The 25,163-nt window shown below is 33.3% G+C and overlaps 2 protein-coding genes across 2 annotated transcripts; one reads left to right on the forward strand and one right to left on the reverse strand.

Moving 5' to 3' along the window:
• The first annotated feature begins 15,933 nt into the window (after window positions 1-15,933).
• On the forward strand, window positions 15,934-18,153 carry LOC110109359 (protein starmaker-like). The gene is made up of 3 exons (XM_020840394.2): window positions 15,934-15,993; window positions 17,537-17,968; window positions 18,067-18,153. The coding sequence occupies exons 1-3, from the start codon at window positions 15,934-15,936 to the stop codon at window positions 18,151-18,153; spliced, it is 579 nt and encodes a 192-aa protein (XP_020696053.2).
• Window positions 18,154-19,837: 1,684 nt separating this feature from the next.
• LOC110109370 (40S ribosomal protein S25-4-like) lies at window positions 19,838-20,246 on the reverse strand. Its single transcript, XM_020840405.2, is given in 2 exon segments — window positions 19,838-20,038; window positions 20,041-20,246. Coding segments are annotated over 2 exon segments (333 nt in total). The 5' UTR covers window positions 20,225-20,246; the 3' UTR covers window positions 19,838-19,889.
• Window positions 20,247-25,163: the final 4,917 nt, after the last annotated feature.

A 25,163-nucleotide genomic window follows, 5' to 3' on the forward strand; every position in this document is an offset into this window, starting at 1 on the left:
AATTTAAAAATACAGTATACCTTAATTGTCTATGGCGGCAACTTCTTTCTGTTTTGAGCTTATCATCCTGGCCGATACACATATCGTTCAGGTCGATATGTTAATGACGGCTGACTTAATTAAGAATCCTTATTTAGACTTTCTGTTTTAAGCCTGATCGTCCAGGACGATGTAAAAATTGTCCTGGCCGATATGAGTAAAAACATAAATTCTAAGTCTCTCAAGTGTGTGTGTGTAGGGTTACTTAGCATCAGTCTCTTTGACCATTACAAGTAGACTCAAGAAATGAAAAACAAAAGTACAGACTGACTCAACCCTAAACCTACGCAATCCTGAACTGGCTTCGTCTGTTCGTCCGATCTTCGATTCCTGAAAAGTTAGAAGAAACAAGTAGTCCAAGAGAATCAATAGTGTTTGTCAATCATCAAAACACAGGTCATGAAAATAGGTTTGCAATAAGATGTAGATCAATTCATATCGTTGGAGGCCAGGGCAGAGGGTAAGGTACTTGGAGATAACACCACTAAGAGATTGGTGGGGTTAGATATAATTTGTAACTCTAAAGATTTTATAATTGAAAATATTTTACTATTAGATGGATTAAAACATAACCTGCTCAGTATCAGTCAGCTCTATGTTAAAGGCTTCAATATAAAATTTTTTTCTACCAGCTGCATTATAAGCTTAAATAATAATATTATTTTGCAAGGAAAAAGAATTAACAATGTCTACATGCTTGATTTAAATTACATTAAATATGACACTACTTTTTTGCTTAAAAATAATTATTGATGAATCTTGGTTGTGACATAGAAGATTATATAATGTAAGCATGAAAAACCTTAGAAAGATCACCCAAAAAGACTTAGTGAGAGGAATACCCAAACTAAAGTTCACTAAGGACCACCTATGTGATAAATATTAGTTATGAAAGCAAGTCAAATCCTCCTTCCCCTCAATCAAACACAATACCATTAACAACCCCATATAAGTCCTTCACATGAATCTCTTTAGACCTATCAGTAATTCAAGCCTAGGAGGGAAAGTCTCAGGGTATGTAATTGTTAATGATTATTCTAGGTTTACTTGAGTTAGATTCCTATCTTATAAAAGTGAAACATTCAAGGAATTTAAGTCTTTTTTCACTTGGATACAGATGAAGCTAGGTTCTAAAATTCTAACCATTCATAATGATCATGGTGGAAAATTTGAGAATTAAAATTTTGAATCTTTTTATAAGGAGCAAGGGATAGATCATAACTTTTTAGCTCCTAAAATCCCTCAGCATAATATGATAGTTGAAAGAAAGAAATGCTGTTAGAGCTATGTTAGCTGAATACTCATTTCCTAAATACTTTTGCGTAGGAGCAGTGAATATAGTCTGTAATGTTATGAATATGATGAATGTTAGATCCAAATTGAATAAGACACCCTATAAAATTTTGAAGGGTAGGACACCCAACCTCTATCACCTTCATGTCTTTAGATGTAAATTGTTAATTTTGAATAATGGGAAATGTGTACTAGGGAAGTTTGACCCAAAATTTAATGGAGTGTTCCTAAGTTACTCAAGTGTTGGGAAATTCTATAGAGTTTTTAATAAAATAATATTGGCAGTTGAGGAGACCACTCATATTGTGTTACATTAATCTGGTAATTCTAGAGGGTCTAGATTATAAGAAGAAGAGGTTGTAGAAGTTGCCAATGGATAAGAATATGCAAATATGGAGAAAAGGGTAAAATCTGAAAATATATTTTCTAGAAAATATAGATATTCTTTAAGCATCCTAGAGAATTGATCTTAGGAGACTCATCTGAATGTATTAGAACTAGGCATGGATTTAGAAAAGAAGTAAACTACTCTACCTTCATTTCAACGACTGAAACCACCAACCTAAATCAAGCCCTATCTGATGAATTCTGAATCCTAGCCATGCAAGAAGAGTTAAATCAATTTGTTAGGAATGATGTTTGAGAGCTAGTTGAAATACCAAAAGACCAAAGTGTGGGTGGAACTAAATGGGTTTTCAAAAATAAAATAAATGATTCTAGAATAGTGTGAGGAATAGGTAAGATTGGTGGCTAAGGGTTATAATCAAATAGAAATGATTGACTTTGAAAAGACCTTTGCCCATATATCTAAATTGGAAGGCATTAGAGTGCTACTAGTTTTTGCTTGTTTTAAGATATTCAAATTGTACCAAATTGAGGTTAAGAGTGACTTTTTGAATGAGGAGATAAAAAAATGTGTATGTTGAATAACCCCTAGTCTTAAATTTACAATTTCCTAATCAGGAATTTAAATTTAAAAAGGCATTATATGGACTTAAACAAGCACCTAGAGCCTGATATGAAAGATTATGCACATTCCTACTAGAAAGAACTTTTGTTAAGGGGAGCATAGACACCACCATGTTTCTAAAAAAGGTAGGAGATGAATTAGTGATTGTTCAAATTTATAATGATGAGATTTTATTTGTATCCTCTGATAAGAGTCTTTATGATGAGTTTTTAAAAGTAATGAGGAAAGATTTTGAGATGAGTATGATCGGAGAATTGAATTACTTTTTGGGATTTAGCATAAAGCAGAAGGATGATGGAACTTTCCTTAGTCAATCGAAATACATTAAGGGCATCCTTAAAAAAAATGAAATAGATAAAGCCTAGCCAATCAACACTCCCATGAGTTCCACTATTCAATTAAATAAGGATTCAAATAAAAAATTTGTTGATCAAAAGAAATATAAAGGAATAATTGGATCACTTCTTTACTTGACTACTAGCAGACTTGATATTATATTTAGTGTTTATCTTTGTACTAGATTTCAGGCTTATCCAAAAGATTCCCACTTGACTGCTATTAAGAGAATCCTTAGATATCTCTTAGGGACCTAAGACTTAGGAATTTGGTATCCTAGGCATAGCATCTCCTTTGAAATCATAAGATATTCTGATTCAAATTTTGTAAGATGTTGAGTTGATAGGAAAAGCACTTATGGGATATGTCAATTTATAGGACAATCTTTAGTCTCTTAGTTTAGTAAAAAAAGGAACTTAGTTGCCCTGTCCACTGCTAAAGCTGAGTACATAGCCTTAGGAAGTTGTGTGGCCCAAGTCCTCCGATTAAAGCAACAAATTCTAGATTTAGAATTATCTGTAGGCATAATTTTAATCATATATGATAACAATAGTGCCATTTGTATTTCAAAGAACCCAATCCAACACTCCATAATAAAACATATTGATATAAGACACCACTTCATTAGGGATCATGTTACTAAAGGAGACATAGAGCTACACCATGTAGCCATTGAAAACCAAATTGCTTATATCTTTACAAAACCACTGTCCTTTGAAACTTTCAGCATCTTAAGAACAAGATGAGGTGTAATAGATATTAATGCTTAAAATTATTGCTTTGTATTTTTCAATGTTTTATTTGGATGTTTGTTTCTGTTTATATATTTATATTGTATGCTCTTCATTTTTCTATTATTTTTTCCTTCAGTATTTTTAAGAATCAGATTAATGGTCACTGTTGATATTGATTTCTTAAATGACATTTTTTTATTACTTTGGTTTTTAAAAAAAAAAAATTAAGCATTGATTGACTTCCCAGAGTCAGTTAAAGGAAGAAACATCAATAATTATTTATCTTCATCTAACTCCTTTAGTGATATATTTTTCTTTTTGAAGTAAAATCTATTTCAAATTAAAAGTTGGATTTTGAAATTGAGATCTACTTTATCTTCTTACATTAATCTATCTCATATGAATAATGCTTAAAGTCACTAAATCACTTTCAAGGTTTCTTGATCAGGCTGTTGCATTTATTATATGGATATGATTCTAATTTATTGTTTATTATCCCTTATATTAGAGAGTGAGTTTTTTTCTCTTATATCTGAAAGATAATCTCATAATTGAGAGTCTTTAAAGATTTTGAAAGGAAGCTGGCTTGCAAAAAATGACAAGTGGTACAAAATAAGCCCAAAAGAAAAATAAAAAGATGCAGAATGATTGCCAAGTAATTGTAAGATACACCAAAGTATATCAAAAATTAAAAGATGCATAAAGGACAACATATAATTAAAAAGAATTAACGTGTCACTTAATATCTTCAAACACTTGAATTTTAAAAATCATGATTTTGGTAGATTACTTTGTAATATTAATCTATTAGATATTTTTCTAAAATGAAGTTTGAACATAACACTTTCTTATCTGATTTTTTTTTCATGAAGTAATTTTTTATTTTAAAAAGAATTTTAACATGTAAGGAGTCCGAGCTAAGATTAATAATATCAGTTTTCTACCTTTTTTAAATTTCAGTATTATTAATTCATTTTTTACTTATTTTTAATCTACTTACAAGAGAAATTTATCATTTACTAGAGTTGATCAATTAAAAAATATCCCTTCTTTTATTTTGATTTATTACTGGTTTTTTTTATTTTTATTTTTGTGTTATTTTATGTTTTTAGTATTTTTATTTTTGTTTTGGAATCCTCCTGATCATCCCATTCTATCTCCTAAAAATTTCATTTTTTACTCACACCATAAAAAATGATCCATATCGTCATGTATGATCTTAATAGAAATTCCAATCAGTGCTCACTATACATCCAATGATTGATTTGAGTCAATTATTGGTGATCTTACTAGATGATTCTCATTTTGTCCTATACAATCCGCTTGGCAAAAATGATTAATTGATTTGAATGTTATTATGCCAATCCTTTATTGCACATCATATTGAACGATCCATGTGTTCATCATGTACAATCCGTTTAATCAATGACCATATAAGGTGACTCCTTGGGATAACCGCTTGTGTCTAATCATCCAGTACAATACCGTACCATCCTAGATAATATAAATAACTTTTTTGACCAATCATCTAGAAGAATTGATTGCACCTAATCGTCCTGGATGATCGAACTATCATCCTAGAAGATCCGGCTGATTCTATATAAACAGACCAAATCCAAGGTATTCTTCACTCGAATTCTTCAACACTCCTCCCTTCTCCTCTAAAAATTTGATTCTTTATAATGGATGGATGCAAGCAGTCATGACAAATTGTTGGAAGTTCCTCTCAGTGTCAAGTTGATCCAAGATTTGCTGAGGTAACTTATGAAGATGCATACAATGTATATAAGGATGCTAGAATTACACCCTTTAAAATACTTAATCAAGAGGAACTCTACTTTTAATTATTAATCCTATTTGCTCATACCACTTTGTATTTCATTCTTACTCTTGCTTATCCTTTCTGTTCTGAACTACTCTTTGAGTTCTTTACAGATCTATGAATCAACAATGATTGTATTGTCCTCCATTCACATGTCAATAGGAGAACAGTAGAAATCACCTACCAAGACCTTCTTGTTTTTCTATATCTATCTACTACTAGTGAAAAAGTTCATATTTTAGATGCAAATCCTAAGTTTGATTGGACTCCTACCAACACCACCCTTAGAGGATCCAATAGTAACTTCCACGTTGCCCATGTCAACACTTTAGGTCAGGATGCTTGCATCATCCAGCATATACTTAGAAATTTTATCATTCCTAAAGCTGGTGATCGAATCAATATCACTCATATTCTTTCTCTTGCAACTTATTTCATAATGGCTCAGATAGACTTTAATGCAATTGATCTTTTAATTTGATATCTTTCTAATCTGACCTGCATTAGAGATCCCAAATATAAGAGAATACCTAATCTGGCCTTAGGATAAATCATAGCATTTGTCATAAAATCCAAGTACAAGTTCCAATTTCCTATACCACCAGATCAGTTCCCAGTCCTCTGCTCTGATACTTCCTTCCATGTTATTCAAAGTGCTTCTCCCCATTAGGCTCGCCACCATGAAGCATATGAGCATGATGAAGGTTTAGCACCTATTCCTGCACATGTTCTTATCTGCCAGTTGTCACATATATATTACATGGTTGGGAGGTTTGACTAGTGGGAGGCTAGGTTTGACTCCTACGTAGCTTTATAGAAGTAGCAACATGGAGGGGATATTGCTCATTTTAAAAACTATGTCGCCTAGAAGCAGCAGCATAACCCGTATATGGCTTGGTTCGACGAGCAATTTGCTTCTCTTCACTGATACTTTCAGCCATCATCACCTCCACCTGATCAAGATTTATCTTTTTTGAGTTTGTTAGTATTTATTTCTGTGTTTGTACTGGTCCACTTTTCTATACTTTATTCTATTTAGTATTTTTATTATTTCCTCCTTTTTGTGATGTCAAAAGGGGGAGTAGTATATTATTTGCTTATATTTTTATTGGAATTTACTTTGTTTTATTGCTATTTTTTATATCATTTTTTCCTTAATAAAAAAATTCCTTGCTTGATTTGAAATTTTTAATAACAATATTTGCCATCATAAAAAAGGGGGAGTTTTTTACAAATCTAAATCAAAGTACTATGATTTTGATGATAACAAATATTATTATTTCTTTACTAATACTATTATTACATAACTATTTTATTTATCATGGTTACTAACCTTTTAGGTCTACAAGATCACTTATAATGCAAATCAACTCAAGATCGAGTAGAATAGTGATGAGTGTGTACGTCATTTAAATTTCAATGTATATTTTACTTTTCTTGAGTCAAGTCATGTATATAGTAGATCACAAGCTAAGTAACCTTACACACATAGAAACACTCAGGGGTAGAAATTTGGTGAGTTAAAAAATTCTCTATTTTTGGCCTAATTATAAAGAACAATTTCAAATCGTATTGGACGATCAGTTAAAAACAAAAATTTTGATTAGAACATCCATGCTAATTACGAGTGATCAAACTGGATAATCCCTATCGTCTAGAACGATCAATTTAGATGGTGAAAAATAGTCTCCAATGACAATTAAGATTATATTTTAATCTTTAAATTTTATACTAATCATACATCATCCTGAACGATTTAGGACAATCATGCATAAATTAATCATGTGATTAGGAGAACAATTATGGTAAAACTTAATTCGATACAATTGTACAGGACGATCAGTGACAATCATCCTAGAAAATAGAAAATATGTATGGTATGATAAGGGATCGCCACCTAATGTACTGAATGAAAACCATAATTTTCCAACTAATTATCCAGGATGATTGACCCCTTTCATCCTAGAAAATAGAAAAGTGCAAGGGACGATTAGGCATCATCGGGTATCGTACTCGATGAATTTTAATAGATTTAAACTAATTATCCAAGACGATATTATACTCGTCCGGGATCATCAACCTATTTCTCTTGAACTAATCATATAGGGCAGCGCTCTTCATTCTGGCATAAAGGGTTATTTTTACTAATTATACAAGATGATCAATCAATTGTAATGAGCGATCAGTAGCCCAAAATTAAAAATTAGGGCTTCTATTTGAGTCTCTCTATTTAAGAAATTATATTAACCCTTAAGTTAATCTTTTGATGGAGATGAGTTCTGAGAGACAGCATAAAGAAGGAAGATGGAGAGATTGAGAGAGATAGATCCTTGTAAGGGGGAGTTATAAGGGATTCATAAAGGTTGCTCCAAGCAAGGTGTTCATCGTCTTCTTCAAGTTGCTTCTTTTGTTCATTGGTGGCTCTGGAAGAGAACTTCATCAACATTAGATCCAGGTTCTCTATCTTCACCAGGTAGGTGAAAAAGAATTCCCATGTTCTCTGTCTACTCTAGGAGGGAGTGAAATGATTCCAAGTTCACTGCTTACTCCAAGAGAAAGTAAAAGGATTCATGGTTCTCTTCCTCATCGGGTCGATGAAAATATTTTGTAAGGGCTTCTCTGCTTTGTTGTGGGAGCAAAAGGAGAATCACTTCTATTTAGTGCAATACTTGGAGAGATAGTCTTCAAGGAGTGGACATAGGTCAAGTTGACCGAACCACTATAAATTTTGGTGTGTTCTTTCCGTTTACTTTTTTGCTTTTAAAATTTTTCATTTTTCTGTGATTTGATATGTATTTGAAATATATGTTTTTTATTAAAAAATTAGTTCTATTTCCACATCAAGATGTTTAAAATTTTTCTTTGATTAAGAAAATTTTAAAATAACCAATCTCTCTCTCTCCCCCCCCCCTAACCACCCTTACAAACTTTCAATAATGAACTTAGCATATTGAATAGCATGCTTTACATAATGTGTTTTCTATGTAGCAATCTATATGTGCTTAGTGTATGTGTATGCTAGGTGACAATACACATATTATATTTACTTATAGCTTATTGCATGCACTTATGATGTATTTGTGTTGTGCACTTTACATGCCTTCCAAAGCATATGCATGATGCATATGTACATTCTCAATGCATTATGGAGTATTTTGAAATGTTAAAATATGATCAATTGCACAAATGATTATGATTGAAAAAATGCATAAAATTCCATTTAAGGGCTTTCAAATGCCTTCTGTCTATTTGCATGAATGTTGTAGATCCAATGGGGTGATTTAGAAGAGCATTAGGCTTTAATTTTCATGGATTAGCATTGCTATTTAGTTCATTTCATCTTCTACAATCTATCATTTTCTTCAAACTAACTTATAGGAGCATGCTTCAGCATGCAAGTGAGTTGTATAATGAATCATGAATCATCCACATTTAATTTATAAGCAAGCTAATCAATTCAATGTGACACCCTGGCTCTAGAAATTTTCTACTTCTGTTCACCAATGATATGTAGTTTTCACTATGAATTTCCCACTTTTGCTTGAAGGTGGATTGTAGCATTATGCTGCGAGCCACTTGTTGCTTATGTAAATGGAGTGTCATACATTGCAATCTTTATCAACATTGCTAGTAGGCAAGCAGTAAACATTTAAAATCCACTAGCTATTTTATGAAGGTGGACTATATTTAGAGTAACATCCCCCAATATTGCTTGTGAATGAAGCCATTGTGTGCACTTTAAATTCATGAGCCTCTCGCTGAGTCATAGTAAAGACACTAGGAGGGATTGCCTGCTCCTGCACTGGAGGTCGTGGCGTACAAAAATATATTACTTGTTGTTGTTGCTGATATGACATCAGAGGTTATTATTGTTATTACTGGAAAATAGGGCGTTGTTGGTAGAGTTGAGATGTCAGAACTTGTTTGGTTTGTTGTTAAGTGTGAGAGTAATATTGTTTTCTCTTAGCTTTGCCATTATGCTTGTGATAACATCCTCCTTATGATTTATATTATCCATTCTGGTGTGAATGCTTGTAATTGTCTTGAGTATTTTAAGGATTTGATTGATCTTGAGCTTTGAGACAAAAATCCTTAGCTTTATGTTAGGTGCTGTAGCAGTTGAAGCACTTCCTAATTTGTAAGTCCCCGAATGATATTTTTCATAATGTACACAATGAGGATTGCTTTTGGACTTCTGCTCTTGATGGCTCTTATGTTGTTTCTTATATGAATCTCATGGTGGTTGATTATCTATTGTCTTTTGCTTTCCAACAGCTTTTTCTTCACAAGCATTTATCTTTATCTCTGCTTAATTTGCTCAATCAACTAGCTCCCCGAATGAATTGCTCTTAATAACAACTAGGGATCTCCAAATATATTCTCTTAGGCTGAAAATGAAGTTGTAGATCATCTAATCTTTGTCCTGCCTGATAGATAGTACAAATCTAACAATTCTTGCAAACTGTGACTCTACTCCCATAGTGATTTTGTCCCTTGCTTGAGCTTCCTCAAATCTTCATCGGCTTTGATTAGTCTGCCATAGGAAAATATTTCTCAAGAAATAATATTTAAAAGTATGCCCAAGGGATTACTGCATCTGCTTCAAAACTATTGCGTTGAATGCTCTCCCATCGGTCATTAGTACCTTCATGCAATTCAAATGCAGCCATGTCTACCTTTTGGTCTTCTGGACATTTAATTTCACGAAGTCTCTTTTCTATGTCATTAGGCCATGCATCAGATTTGATTGGTCCAACTATCACATTGAATTACGGAGGGTGAGTCTTTAAGAACTGGTCCATCACTCGGTCTAGCGCCCCTTCATTGGTTAGAACGACCTGAGCTGGGAAGCATCAAGTACTCATATGGCTTCTTGGGGCACTAGTGGTGGTGCTGGTTAAGTTGGTTGTGGCACTTGGTGAGTGGCTTAATTAATTCCTTGCACTACTTGAGTAAGTTGAGTGTTCAACTCTATCATCATTGTAATTAGCACAATGATAACCAAATTTGGAGCAACATCACCTCGACGACTAGGAGAGCGAGGTCCTCTATGAATAGTTGTGGCTTCCTCAACATTTCATGAGCCATCGATCCACGAGTGGTGATAATTGTTCTTCTGGTGCCATTCTGAATTAATAAGTAGGTTACATTAAAAAATAAATATTTAATAAATTTGAAATCATATATATTTATTAAATTAATATGATCGACTACCCTATCATAAGGAATCAAGGAATATCAAATACAAAATAGTATGGCTCTTAATACCACTCTATCACACATTGGGGGATGGAAGGCCGGTACACCTGACAACACGGAGACACGATGAAGGGATACAAATACCTATTTGTATTCACAAAGAAGAAATATAACAATATACAAGAATACATAACATGATATATATATATTATATATATATATATATATATATATTATATATATATATATATATATATATATATATGTGTGTGTGTGTGTGTGTGTGTGTGTGTCAGAGTAAATATAGGAAGTGAAATAAAAATCTAATTCATTAATAGAAATTCAAATAACAAATACATAAAAAATAAGAATTCTGATAGAAGCCAACATGAATATAAATAGAACAAAAAGTAGAAAAAACTACCCAACCCTTAGAAAACATAAATATAGCCAACAACTATAAAATAATAAATAATAAAATAGTCTACTACTAGTAACCATACTCCTAAGGTTATAGTCCATCAAACACTCCAGTAAGACCTTTTGAGAATGACAACGGGAGAGTTCGATTTATCAAACTTAGCAAGTAACTTCTATCTATCAAAACATAAATGACAAATAAATGGGCATACAATATGAACAACCAAAAGAGGGAAGTAGTAATCTATATTCACTATATCAAAAAACATTGTAATGAGATATTCTATGTTTTCTATAACATCTTCTAATATGCATGTATATATATCAATTAGCTATTGATGTCAAATTATTACAATGTTTACAAATGCATCCCACTAGGTATCTATATACCTCATAATGACCTGTAAGTCATTTTCTTGTTTTCAATTCATATTCAATTATACTTTCTTACATTTATACATATATATTTATTGTCAGTTTAACATATACCTATACCGGGAAGGTAAAAACCAATCCAAAAAAATCTAATGATTTCTAGTTGCCACTATGGGGGCATGTCAACCGTAGCTAGCAAAAAAAATAAATAAATAAAGATCAATCTACCGACATACACCCAAATCATACAGTGCAAGTATTATTACAAATAAAGAATAGGTGTTATATAACTCAATATGATAATCATAATTTATATAACCGACATGATATATAACATGAGTATTATACATTGTAATAAACAAACATGGTATGATTTACCAAGAATATATTTACTACATTCAAGTAAGAGTATGCATAAAGATATAAAATTTTATAAACATATGCTCGTTGTGCCGCAATCATCAAAAATGGGATTCGGGAGTTTTTTAAAGTTTGGAAAACGTTATACCTTGTGCGAGGGACGGTGGTGATGGTGTTGGGGCGATGATGACAAAAATACACAAACTATCTTATTCTTTTCTCTCCCTTTTTATATTTCTTCTTCTCTTTCTTAATAATAATAATGGTTGAAGAGAGGAATTTTTCATGGTGGGCTATATTTAGTGAATTTGGGATGTTGTCTTTTATGATTGGAGCTTTGTAATACTAGAGATAGTTGAATTAGAGACTAAAGAGGGCAGAGGGGATACGGAAGAGTGGAATCTATAGCTTGTAGTTTATGAGTAGGTAAGTAGGCGACTGAGAGATCTTCACGTGGACCTGCTGGAAGGTGATGTTGGAGGTGATAAGGTGAGAAGGTGACAGCTGGTTAAAATAAAACTAATGGCAGTTAGGCTAAAGCTAATGGAGGTGGAGGAGTTCAATTGTGGTTGTATGAGGTGGGTAGGTGGGATGTAGCAGTGGGGAACATACTTTGTGAGTGTTCAGCTGGATCGACGTGAGTGTTCGAACAGGGAGTCAGGTGACGGGTTGGGTCAGCGTGAGGATGGGGTTCTTCACGTATGGTGTTGGGTGTTCGGGTAGGAAGAAACTAGGAGAGGAGAATCGAAGCTGCTTGTGGTTGAGGGGATCAGATGGGAGGTGCTGGAATAGGGAGTCGGATGGTCGGTTTGCAAACATGAGCAGGACGATGAGTTGGTTGTAAGTCGATGGAGATCGATAGGAAATAAGGGTTTTAGAACGGATGGGAGGATTGGGTGTGGGAGTCTTCAAAGAATTAAAAGTACAGACTTTGTCAAACACAGACTAACTTATACACTAATGCTACATTATCTTGAGCTTGGATTATTTATTTTTGATTGGTGTATGTTGTACCTAAAAAGTTAGTCCCACATAGAAAAAATATATAATATAAAGTAGGAATAAAAAGATAAACATTCAATAAAGTTTTTAAAAATAAACTCAAGGTTAGGCTCCTTGATTGTAATAGAGTAGATGTATTAGATTTAGTCTATGCTAAGAAAAGTACATGTAGATCTAAAATGACTTAGTAGAAAGCATTAGAAATGATCTTTTTTATTAAATTTAAATGAGAATTTGACACTTAATATAATGCCATAGAGAATTCATGCAATCACCCCACGTGGTGAGATAAAGATTGTTGTTGAAATATTTGAATTTTAAATTTATAATTTTTGAATTCACAATAATAATTATTATCTATTAAAATAATAAAAAAATAAAATTAGTCACATCAACTAATTGAAAATGCTAAATATGGATTTCATTATATAAGAATTATATTTGCCATTCAAATTTTATAGTGGGTGACATGAAGACCCTTCAAAAGATAAAAAAGAACAAAGGAAAAATGGCAATAAGTGATTAACAGAGATTTCATTGGATATCTCTCTGGTATCAACAAGTTGCTTCAGTACAAACTCCCTGCTAGCTAATAATTGTTTTGAATCTGATGGGGAATTCTTGATGAGGAAGATGAAGCTCCTTGAGCTTCTTGGTAGAGAGAGAGAGAGAGGGAGGGAAGAATGGAAGAGAGAAAAAATGAACAAAAATTTTATTACTTAGCTTATTGGCTTGGAGTGCTCTTATTATAACCTAATGCAACTATTTATAGACACCAAATGGCTACCCAAAGCTACACACTAATGGCAATACTAAGCTATATAAGAACCTAAAGAAAGTATAATAAAAACTACCTAAAATATGGACAGATATCCTAACAATCTCTATCTATGTCCATATTTTATAAAACTTCCGATTCAGTCCATCCTTCCCCCAAATCTGCTCCATTGCTAAGCTGATGTATGCTTTGAGCCTAGCTCCTTGCAGTTTTAACAAATCAGGACAAATCTCTTGAAATGGCCTTCTTTATGGCAATAGAAGCACTTCTTACTGAATTTGTTTCCTCTGAACTATGGTCTTACTATTGTAATCATAATATTGCTAGTATTTTCTTCTTTTTGATCATTTATTTTTCTGAAAATCCTTTCATATCAAGACAAAGTTTACCTCTGCCATTGTCAATGTTAGTTTCCCATACAATATAGTGTGAACTATGTGCTCATATGCCTTTAGCAAAGAGCTGAGGAGTATAATTCTTTGATCTTCTTTGTCTTTTTGTCACATAAACATTCTTGAGATCAAGAATAAATTAATTAAAATCATCCAAATGTTTTCTAAGCTCCTTTGCTTCTTCCATTTGGAGCGTGTAAAATTGTTTCTTCAAAAATAGTCGATTAGTAAGTGATCTTTTCATATAGATTGATTTAAGCTTCAACCATACCTCTAATATGCCAAGCCTTCTTCAGCAACCTCTGTCTCACACTTCATCATCAAGAGAAAGGGGAATGGTATTGTATGCCTTCAGTTGTATTTCTCTAGCCCTGACCCTATTAGTAATTACAGAAAGATTCTCTTAAAAAATGGCATCGGGAATGCCTTGATGAACCAGTAAAACTTTCATCTTAATCTTCCATAGGCTGAAATCATTCTCCCCATTAAACTTCACGATTTTAAATCTTTGCATCGATATGATATGAACTGCAGCTGCTAATGATCATCCTCAAAAAACATAAAAAATATCATTAATCAAGAATTGCAGCCCGATTGCACTCCTGCTTGAAAATGGCACTTGCACCTACCAACGGGAAAATGGCACGTACCGAGCTCCCAGTTGGTCCAGTCTCCTACGACTGACGGCCTCACCTCTGCTTTGCGCTCATGCACCCCACATGTCCTCCCTACGCGCATCTGCCCCGCACTTGCTCTGATCCCGTGCTTTGTAAGAGTCTCGCGACCATCTTGTGTCTCGTGTGCGACACTGTGATTGAGCGTTAACTCCCACGATCGTGATCCATCGTGCCCTGGCGTTCTAGTGAATCGTGCACATTTGACGCCCCACGCACCCTACGTCTTTAGCCTATGCGTGGCTTTTTGTCCATCGAACGTGCGGTTTGTTCTTCTTCCTTCCTCGCACAACACCTGCACGACAACACACCTCTGTGTCCCAACACAGCCTCACGAAACCACGTTTGTCCCACATTAGGCACAGGCCCGATCCACCTTCCTTTCGCTCCCACTCCCTTTTTTTAATAAAAGAAGCACCTTCCATGCTACAAGACCTCCGCTCTGCTCGAACATGACGTTTGACCAGTAGCACCAATCCACGTGCACGCTTTGGTTCAACGCCCATCCTCACGCGCAAGACTCCATCCTCCCTATTTCTTTTCTTGATTAGAAGAAACTTCCACCTGCGTGACAGTCTCTATCTTGCTATGATACCAGTTTGTTGGGGAATTCTTAAGGAGGAAGATGAATCTCCTTGAGCTTCTTGAAAGAGAGAGAGAGAGGGAGGGAAGAATGGGAGAGAGTAAAAAAAAACTGAACTTAAATTTATTACTTAGCTTATTGACTTGGAGTGCTCTTATTGCAACCTAATGCAACTATTTATAGAAACCAAATAACCACACAAAGATACACACCAATGACAATACTAAGCTATACAAGAACAGAACCTAAAAAAAGTATAATAAAAACTACCTAAAATCTGAACCAATATCCTAACAAACTTAATCAACTCCATGTATGTTCTACTAATAACAATCTCGTCTTTTGGCAGCCGTGACTTCTTGGCAAAAATATCCAGTAGCTTCAGCAAAAGATATTCTCATCCAAAAAAATTGATGATTGAAGTCAAATTTCTCCATTTTATACTTATTCTTTCATGACAGAAGTGGACAACATTAGTTAACCGACTTCAAAAAGATATTTCTTCGATGCTTTTCAAAAGAGCCATTTCAAACAACTATTTTGGTATGTTGGAAGTCGCACTGCAAATGTCTGGAGAGAAATCCCTCAGAGTTGAAGCTGACACGCCTTCCCTTTATCTATAACCGACTCAGTTATTTTCTTAAAGTCTCTAGAACAATCTCAATACTCAAATGACTTCGTTTCAATAGCTTCTTAAATTGAACAAGGAGAGGTGTCTTTCGAGGAAATTGAATACAATAAAGTGCCCAAATAATTTACCCTTTTTTTGATAAGGAACGAAAATGCAGCCGACCAAAACACGAATCCGAGAATGCCTCGGCAGCACAGCAGACCTCCGATATAAGAATATCACAACCCCTCGGCAGCACAGCAGCCCGTTTCGGTATAAGTAGAGATCCAAATTAAAGCTCGAACAAATGAGAAACATAGTTAAAGAGAAGGAAGAGAGAAAAGCTATGGCTGAGAGAGAGTTCGACGTTCAGTCGAAGCCTGACTCTAATTATGTTTCTGAATTGGTAAAGTCTATAGGCTATATAGCTCGTTAAGTATTGCTTTCTGTTTGTTTATCAGATGTATTTTCAAGTAAGATTGTTGATTATTGGATGAAAATCGGGGGCGGAAATGCTGACTATTAATTTACCATTTTGCCAAATATTTATAAAAATATCCAACTTAACGCTTACTTCTAATAGGGTGTCAATAAATCACCCGTACTTACTTTTGATCCGAAAATGACCTTTTATTATTTTTTTTTCCTGAATTTTTTTATTTGTGTGTATAATATTCTTATTTTTTTATCAAATATCATAAATCTTATTGTTAATAAATTATATTTTTATTTTAATCAAAATAGTTTAATGAGTCGGGTTCGCATCATTCAGGTTGCTAGTGGGTTGGGGTTGATTTTTTTGGCCAATTTATTAAATGGACTGGGTTCACATTGAATCAATTTTAGCTTGGACTTGGACCCGACTGATCAACTCGTTTGTGACCCTTAACTTCTAATGGGCTCATTAATTGATTAAAATTAAAATTCATTTTTCTGCTGATATATTTTTTTTCTTAGGAATTTGGTAATTGTATATGCTACCTGCTTATATTTTTTTCTTAGAGGCCTTAATTTTATGTATCTTTATTCATTTAATTATTATTATTATTTAATTATTTAAAATTTTGGCCACCTCGCAAGAGCGGGTCGGCTTTGCCCCAAATCAAAATAATAGGGTGGTTACAAAAGCATGCTCATAAAATATATCGATTGGCTTTTTATACCTCAATGATCAAATTGAATTTAATTTTTGGTTATCTTTATAATTTGTTTTTTTATATGTTTAATCTACTTTAATAGCTGCGTTTGAAAACTGCTGTGAATGCTATAAATTTATGATTTTTTTCTAAACCGAACAGCTCTTTTCTTAAAGCTAACACATATTAATAATTTTTTTTGTAAATAGCAGCTTTCTATCACAATAATTTTTAAAAATTAATAGTCAAATAGAATTATAGTTGTAAACTGAAATATAAAATAGTGAGAAAGCTATTTCAATTTTTTTTGTAAAAAAAAACTAATTTAAAGAATAATAAGAAACCTGTCTCAAATGAAACCTAAATTTATAGGCAATAAAAATGCGATTGTGTTCTTTAGTTTATGTTGAATTCAGTTGAGATAAAAAAATGATAAAAGAGCCGAACATAACCGTTGAATAAGGCTCATTGTTGATTTTGCTCGGCCTTCTAACTTTTTGTTTGCTCATCATTAGCTTTCACCAAGTAGCTCATTCATACCCAACAAGGCACCATTGTTCACTCATCCTATTACCTCAAATTCTTGTCATCTCTTCCATATGAATGTGGCTGGACTGAAGGCCAAGGTTTAGCAACTTTTTTATCGCCTATGTGAACAGTTTTATATATATTTTTTTTAAGTGATAATTAAATTGTTTACATGTAAGTGTTCCAATTTCTTAGAAGTCTAAGACCTAGCAACGTTTTTATTCATTCATGAGAGACTTCAATATTTTGCTCCTAGTTATATTGTTACTAATTTTAATTGTTCAGTCTGGTGAGAAAGGAAAACCTACTGTGAGCCCTACAAATACTCCTGAAGCAAAAGAGGCTATAAAGGATAATATAGAGAAGAAAGTGATTGAGAAAGTAGAGAAATCAAATTCAATGGAAGCCAAGGTTGGTGATGATGATAACAAAGAAGTGAAGATGGCTGAAGGTGTTGATAAAGAAAAAAGGGGAGATAAAAATAAGAATGAAGACAATAATACGATCAAAGATGATAATGATTTGGCTTTTGTCACTGGTTACAAATCTGGTGATTCTAAATCTGACTCGGATTCTAAATCCGATGAAGACTCAAAATCCGACTCGGATTCTAAGTCAGATTCTAAATCTGACTCGGCATCCAAATCTAGTTCAGACTCAAAGTCTAACTCGGATTCTAAACCAAGTCCCAATTCCAAATCTACTCCTGGCTCATCGGTAAGAACTTTGACTGTACAGAACTTTTCATATTATTTTTTTATTTTTATTTTTTTGTTATAATAAAAATAAAGATGTACTTACTTTTTGTAATGCAGACAAGCAAGAAAAAGAAGCCTGCAAGGGGAAAGGGAAGGAAGAAGAACCAAAAGAGAAAGAAGAAAATGGAACTAAAGCTGACTTAAATTAGAAGACTCGGTTATTAGAGGGGGAAAAGAACGATGCTATTATTATATATATATGATTTCAATAGCAATAATATGGTACTAAATAACCCATTTCAATCCGTCATTGACCTATTGTTACCTACACTATATGTGAGGGTTCTTTATTGGAAACTGTTGCTATATGTACTAATATTACTTATGTTGTAAGAAGAAGAAATGAAAGTAAGCATGAATATGAATTTAAGTTTATATAAATAACTCTAATGATCATCTATAAGTCAATAGTTCATTCATACTACATCATCAGAATGTATTATTATGTAATAAATAAGATGTTATCAACAAACCATCTAATAAAGGCGTTCCTTACCAACATTGAATTATTGAAGGTAGAGTAAAAAGACATTAGACATCTATGAAGAAATTTTAACCAACAATGAATGACTTAGTTGCTTGACTTGAGAGGTTCTATGTTGAAGTTTTCCTCAAGTTGCAGTTTTGTTGATTTTTTTTTTCAAATCCCATAGTATTTTTAAACTTATAATTCACTAAGTCTAAAAATAAAGAGAAACTATTAAGAATGTAAAAATCCTTATTTCATCATGCATACTTTTTGAATAAAATAATAAATCCCTAATCAATGTAAATAGACTGAACAAGCCACAAATTTGATTAAATTAGCTATTTCAAAAGTAAAATGAGCTAAAAGGACCACCACTTTGCAATGAATTTATACACTTCGAAAATGCCCCATTTTGAGGCGTGCGAAGGCATAAACTAGCAAAATTGGCATAGAAAAAAATAATTAGTTCAAGCACTCTTTTCTTTTGATTTTTTTTATCACATCGATATAGCTTGCTATGATGATTTTTTTTTTAATTTTTTAATTTTTTTTAAATCCTCACAGCAGATAAGACTTCAATGGTAACTACTGTAGCAACAGACACTACAGGAAAACCCCTTATTACCGGCGGACAAAATCCGTCGGAAATATCAGAAATCCGACGGAAAATATAGTTTTCGACGCATGTTTCAGCGTATATTTATCCGCCGATTTAAGTCGTGTCGATAATTTATTTCCGGCGCAGGATATGCGCCGGAAATTTCTCCGGCGCAGTTTCCGACGCATTACTGGCGAAAAAACGGATTGTTGCCGACGTTTAAAAACGTCTTAATTCGGACGCCATATGCGCCGGTAATTAGCGTCGCATTATGCGCCGGACATTATCGGCGGATAAAACGCCGCAATGTGTGACATAGAAACCCCACGGTTTCTCTTGCGACGCAAAGTATACGCCGGTAATTACCGACGGTGTCAACGACGAAATTTTACCAGCGGAATTTCCGACGGTGCCGACGCCGGTGACGCCGGTATCATTTCCGACGCAAGCTACGTCAGTAATATTTCGTTGAGTTTAAATACGCTGGCGCAATGTCCGCCGGTAACGTACGCTGGAAATGTTCCGCCGTAACGTGCGACGGAAATGGTTCAGACATTACTATACCGTCGGATTGTCCGGCGGAACTGGCGTCGGTAACTTTACAGCGTATTTTGCGCCGGAAATGGCGCCGCAAGATTTTCGTCGAACAATTCCGCTGTTGCCTGCGCCATTATTACCGGCACACAATTTTCCGCCGAAAAATTCGACGGTAATCACGTGTTTTCCCGTAGTGAGACACATGCTTAAAAGGAAAATCCCTCATTACAGAATACAAATAATCATCATAAACAGCTAAGAAAAATGGAACATTGTTTAGGTGTTGGTAGCTCTTGTATAAATTTGCTGGGCAGAGTGTGCAGAAACCATCCTGATTGAACCCCTCGCCATTAAATCTTTGATAGCCCTTCTAGCCAATGATCCATTAATCCTCAATCTATCAGATAACACAGAAGGTGTAATCACTTATACTTGGGAACTTCTGTAAGCATCTTATCATAGCTTGCCTGATCAAATAGAACAGCATTGTTCACCTTCTCCTTTTGTTTCCCCTCGCTTCACTTCTTCTTCTTCTTCTTCTTCTGCTTTCCTCCGCCAGATTTCGCCGGCTTGGAAGCCGGAGGCGGAGCCTTCTCCTTCTTTGGCGCCATTTACATTGAAACTCTGCTAGACTTCCGATCTTAGGCTCAAGAAGGAGACGAGCGAGTGGCTGCAAAGCTTGTGTAAAGGAAGTGATTGCTATGATGATATTTATTTGCCATAATTTTAACATTTTGAAGCACCTATGGTCTCTAGTGGCAACTATTTTATGGGCTGTTTTCTTATTATGATGAAATTTATTTGTCATTATTTCAACTTTTTAAAGCTCTTATGATCTCTGGTGGATACTGTTTTATGGGCTATTTGCTCTGAATGACTTTTCTTGAGGATTCTACAAAACTTGTAGCCCATAGACTTCATTTTCTAGCAAACCCTAGTTTAAGTGATGATTCATTATGAAATTGTTTCTATAAATCCAATTATTAATAATTTGACATGGCACCACCTTGAACACATTGTATCAAAATATTAAATGTCTGTTTGGTTTGTATCTTAGAGACATCTCAAACTATCAACTATCTGGGCCTCCCCAACATGTCTCGCTTGAAAAGGCAAACTCAAGAGCATGGTCATCAAACTTTGGATTATTGGGTCAAAAGAAATATTTTAAATAAATAATAAAAAGCCCTCTCCAAATCAATAAGTTTACCTTCAATTTTGAGCTTTCATATCTTAGAAATTTTTAGGAACTCCTATAAGTAGTTACAATTCTTTATGATAGGCTAAGGTGTTCAAAAATTCATACTAGTTTTGCCTCTATTAGAAAGATCACCCAACCCAATTTTATTAGATCTTTCCCCAAGGTAGTGCAACCTTTGTCTCCAAGATGAAGTACTCCTTCATGTCCATGATCAATTGCCACTCTAATTTTTCAATGCTATCTCATCCATTCCCTTTAAGGTCACACCACCACCCTATACATGCATCCTTAGTACTTTACTAGTCCTTACAGTATTTTCTCCTCCATCCCAAGATTTCATCAGATTTTCCATAAAGAGGAGAACCGTTATGACTATGCTTAGTTCATCCCTTGCATTTCATTGTCACTTGATTTGTGGTCTTATGATTATGTCAGCTTCTCATTTAAGAAGATATTAATATTATGACTTGTAATAACCTGCATTTTAACCCAGTTAAATAAATTTTTTCAAGAGTTATTAAGTCCAAATCACAAACTATTTTCATAACAACATAGATATTGTAGTGATTTACATAACTAATTGTTATGTAATTTTTAGGTATTGGACCAAATCCTTAAGAATATGACATTTGTCGGTACAAGTAACGACTTTGAAATTGTTAGGTGTTCATTTTTCAAACCGATTTTATAAAAAAAATTTAAAATAAAATGAGTTATTTTATGGATTTTTTTCAATAATTTTTGAAGTCCCAAAAGGATTTATATGAATTTTATACTAAAAATTGATTAAATTAATAATTATATTAATATTATATTATAATTTTATTATAAAAAATATCTTAAACCACTAAAGTTATTAAAATGCCTTTTCTCTTCTAATTTTGGCTAATAGAGGATTTTATGGGGAAATTAAAGAGGAATTAGAGGAGAGAGAAAAGAGAAGCTTAGGTTTTGAGGTTGTTAAACGATTTTTGTCTCTTTGTTCTGTTACAAGATTTGATCTTCTCATTATATGGAACCATTATCTTATGTCATATTTTAATTTTTTTTTTGTATTTTTCTTGTCAAATTTGTATTTTTATTATTAAAAAATGAGAATAATTTTTTTATTGGTAAATGTTTTTTTGCATAACTTTTTATATGCATGTTATAGAGATTTAGATTTTAAAATTTTAGAGTATTTATTTAAAATTTTTTGCTAGGTGATTTTAAAAAGTTGTGATTTTTATTAATTTAAAATTTTATTTTGATATCTAAAAATAGTGCTTTAGTTTAATTAAAGCTTCATAATGTTCTTATATATGATCCATAGTAATTTAGTTAACTTCTAAAAATGTGAATTTCTACTTAGTAGGAATTTTTGTTGCATATCTTTTAGCACTTTATGAATTAAGCTCTATTATGCTTTATTTACTACAATGTATTAATCATGAATATGTATATGTGATTGAGTAACAACTAGTTGTTATTTATGTTATAATATTATGATAATAATGTGTATATAAATTGATAAAGATTAATTGATCTATAGGTTAAAGATTGATTGACTAAATAGGATGATGTGCTAATAGGCTTTCATTTAAATACAACGATTTGATGTTAACCAATATAATGATAGAACAATTGAGATTTAAAAGAAATTATTACTGTGCTGATGGACAAAAAGTGATGGCTCTATTTACTAGGGCAATGTTTTACTGGTATTGATATGATACTTGAAAAATATCGATAAGCCCGAACTTCTTACTTATTTAGTGTGACTACTGAAATGTAAGTTATTGAGGTATTATTTTTATTATTGTATGTATTTATTATTCTTATATGAATTTTTAGTTACTGTATTTTTTTTTTGCTCATACCCCTTGATTGTTACTATTATCAATATAGACACTGATACTATTTGATATTACTGATTCACTATACTGATACTAAGTATGTGATAAACTGAGCATGTGATTAAGATATTGATTTGAGATTGATAAAGAATAACCCAATAGAATGTTTATATTATTATAGAATTTTACTATATTGATATGATTATGATAGTATTTATCGATGCTTTGCTTTTATCGCTTTATACGCTTTCTTTGCTAATTGATACTAATGATAGGACAACTGCTTTATCGATTTAACACTCATACTAGTTTATTCATTTCCCCACTATATTGCTTTATTGGCTTCCATATCGCACTGTATTATTACTTTGCATACTTTACTTATTTACAAGTGAGTTTAACTATTTTTGCATTGATTCAATGATCATATTAATGTTACTACTAGGATTTGATCGGTGACATGTATATTTTGTTACAACTCGTGCTTCCAAGTTTATGATTTTGATGATAACAAATAATATTTATTAATCTCTTATTTCTCATAGTATTTGTAGTGCATATTTCTTTCTTTATTGACTAATATTTCAGGTATATCATACACTATTCTTTGAAGATTCAAGGCTCAAGATTGCATAGAATTGGTCGTATTAAATGAGTATGTAATTTTTATTTATTGAGTCATATCTTGTAATGATGTATGTTAGCTTGTTGACCATGCACACATACAGAGGGAGAGGTTTTAAATGTAGAATGTAATAGAATTTCTTGTCTGTAGATCGTACTGTACGATGATAATTTGTACCATACGATCAGAGGGTTGTACGACGATTCCGTGAATAGATCGTACCGTACGAATATATTCGTACTGTAAGATATGTTCAAAGCCAAAACCCTAACAACCTTTTTAACTTAAGCAAGATGTTTTCCGCCGCTCGTACTGTACGAACTTGTTCGTACTGTACGATTATTTTTAAATACTTACTTAACTTAACCCATGATCAGTGCAAGAAATTCGGGCTTAATTATGATTTGAACATCATACTGTACGAACCCATTCGTATAATACGATGAACAGAGACGAATTATAATCGTCCCGGACGAGTAGTTGTTTTTTGTCTCATCGGACTGTACGATGTACATCGTACCATACGATGAACAGAGACGATGTTTTATCGTCCTGGCTATCATCTTGTATGAACTGTGTTGTCATGGATCGTACCGTACGATTTAGTATCGTACTGTACGAACATTTTTGAACTGTTTGTACCACTTCGTACCAGGACGAAGTCTATTTATGAAGATCGTACTGTACGATTGTAGAACCGTACTATACGATAGTAACAGATGAATTGAGGTTTTTTAGGGTTTTTTGAGCCCTCTATTTAAGCACTATCATAAGACTTTGTAAGAGTCTTTGGCAGCCATTGTGTCTTCATTCTTTTGGAAAAAACTTGAAGAGAGGACTTGAAAGGGAGAGAGAAAAGGATGAAGTTTGAGAGAGGGAGAAGATCCTTGGAGGGGGTTTCAAGGGAGTGTGAAGGAGATCACACGGTTGCTCCGATGAGCTTGCACCTCAGTACCATCGGATTCAAGGTTCTTCTTGAAGGAAGTTTTGGGAAGAAGAAGATCTTATTGGTGTCAAAGGACCCGGATCCTCCTCCGCACCGGGGAAGGTGGAAGTGATTGTGTAAGGGCTTCTCCGCCTAGCTGTGGGAGCTAAAGGAGAGTAGTCACTAAAGGTTTAGTGTAATACTCGGAGGGTGCCTCCGGGGAGTGGACGTAGGTCATGTTTTGACCGAACCACTATAAATTGGTGTGTTCTTTCCTTTATTTTTTTCTGCACTTTATTTCTGCATATATTTTTTATTGCGATTTATTGCGTGAATGAAATTGATTATCTATCTTTTTATTGTGAATGAAATTCGCTTCCGCATAAAGTCATAAAAAGATATTTCTTTTCATTAAAGAAGTTTTTAATCATCCAATTCACCCCCCTCTTGGCGCATCTAGTAATTTCATATTTCTCTTTTATTGCGCTTTGAATTTCGTTGTAGGTTTTTATGACTTGTTGGATTATTTAGCTCATTATATACAATTTAAATGATTTTAGTTCAAGGAACAAGATCAAGAGTGTGAGGCTGATCAGTATTCTTCAAGTTTACTGTTAGCTGTTTTCTTTCTATCAGTAGCTATTCTTTTGTACTTAGGGTATAATAGATATGTTATGAATGTATTTATCCCGAGTAATGCACATGATTTTTGGGGAAAAATATAAATGCATATATTAATATTTTGATTGAGAGTATTATTTTTATGGTATTTATATTGATAAAAGAAATTAAGTAGCTCTTATTTATCTCCATATTTGCATGGTCAATGCAAAAAAATGAGACAATAATTAATTATTGTTGGTTGACAAGATATCACTCAAATTAAAGATTGGAGTGTTCAGATTGTAATGAAATTATTCAAATTCTGTTTAATTGAAAAATCTACTTCATTATTGCATCCGGA

This window comes from Dendrobium catenatum, unplaced genomic scaffold (genome assembly GCF_001605985.2).
Source record: "Dendrobium catenatum unplaced genomic scaffold, ASM160598v2 fragScaff_scaffold_1402, whole genome shotgun sequence".
Lineage (NCBI taxonomy): Eukaryota > Viridiplantae > Streptophyta > Magnoliopsida > Asparagales > Orchidaceae > Dendrobium > Dendrobium catenatum.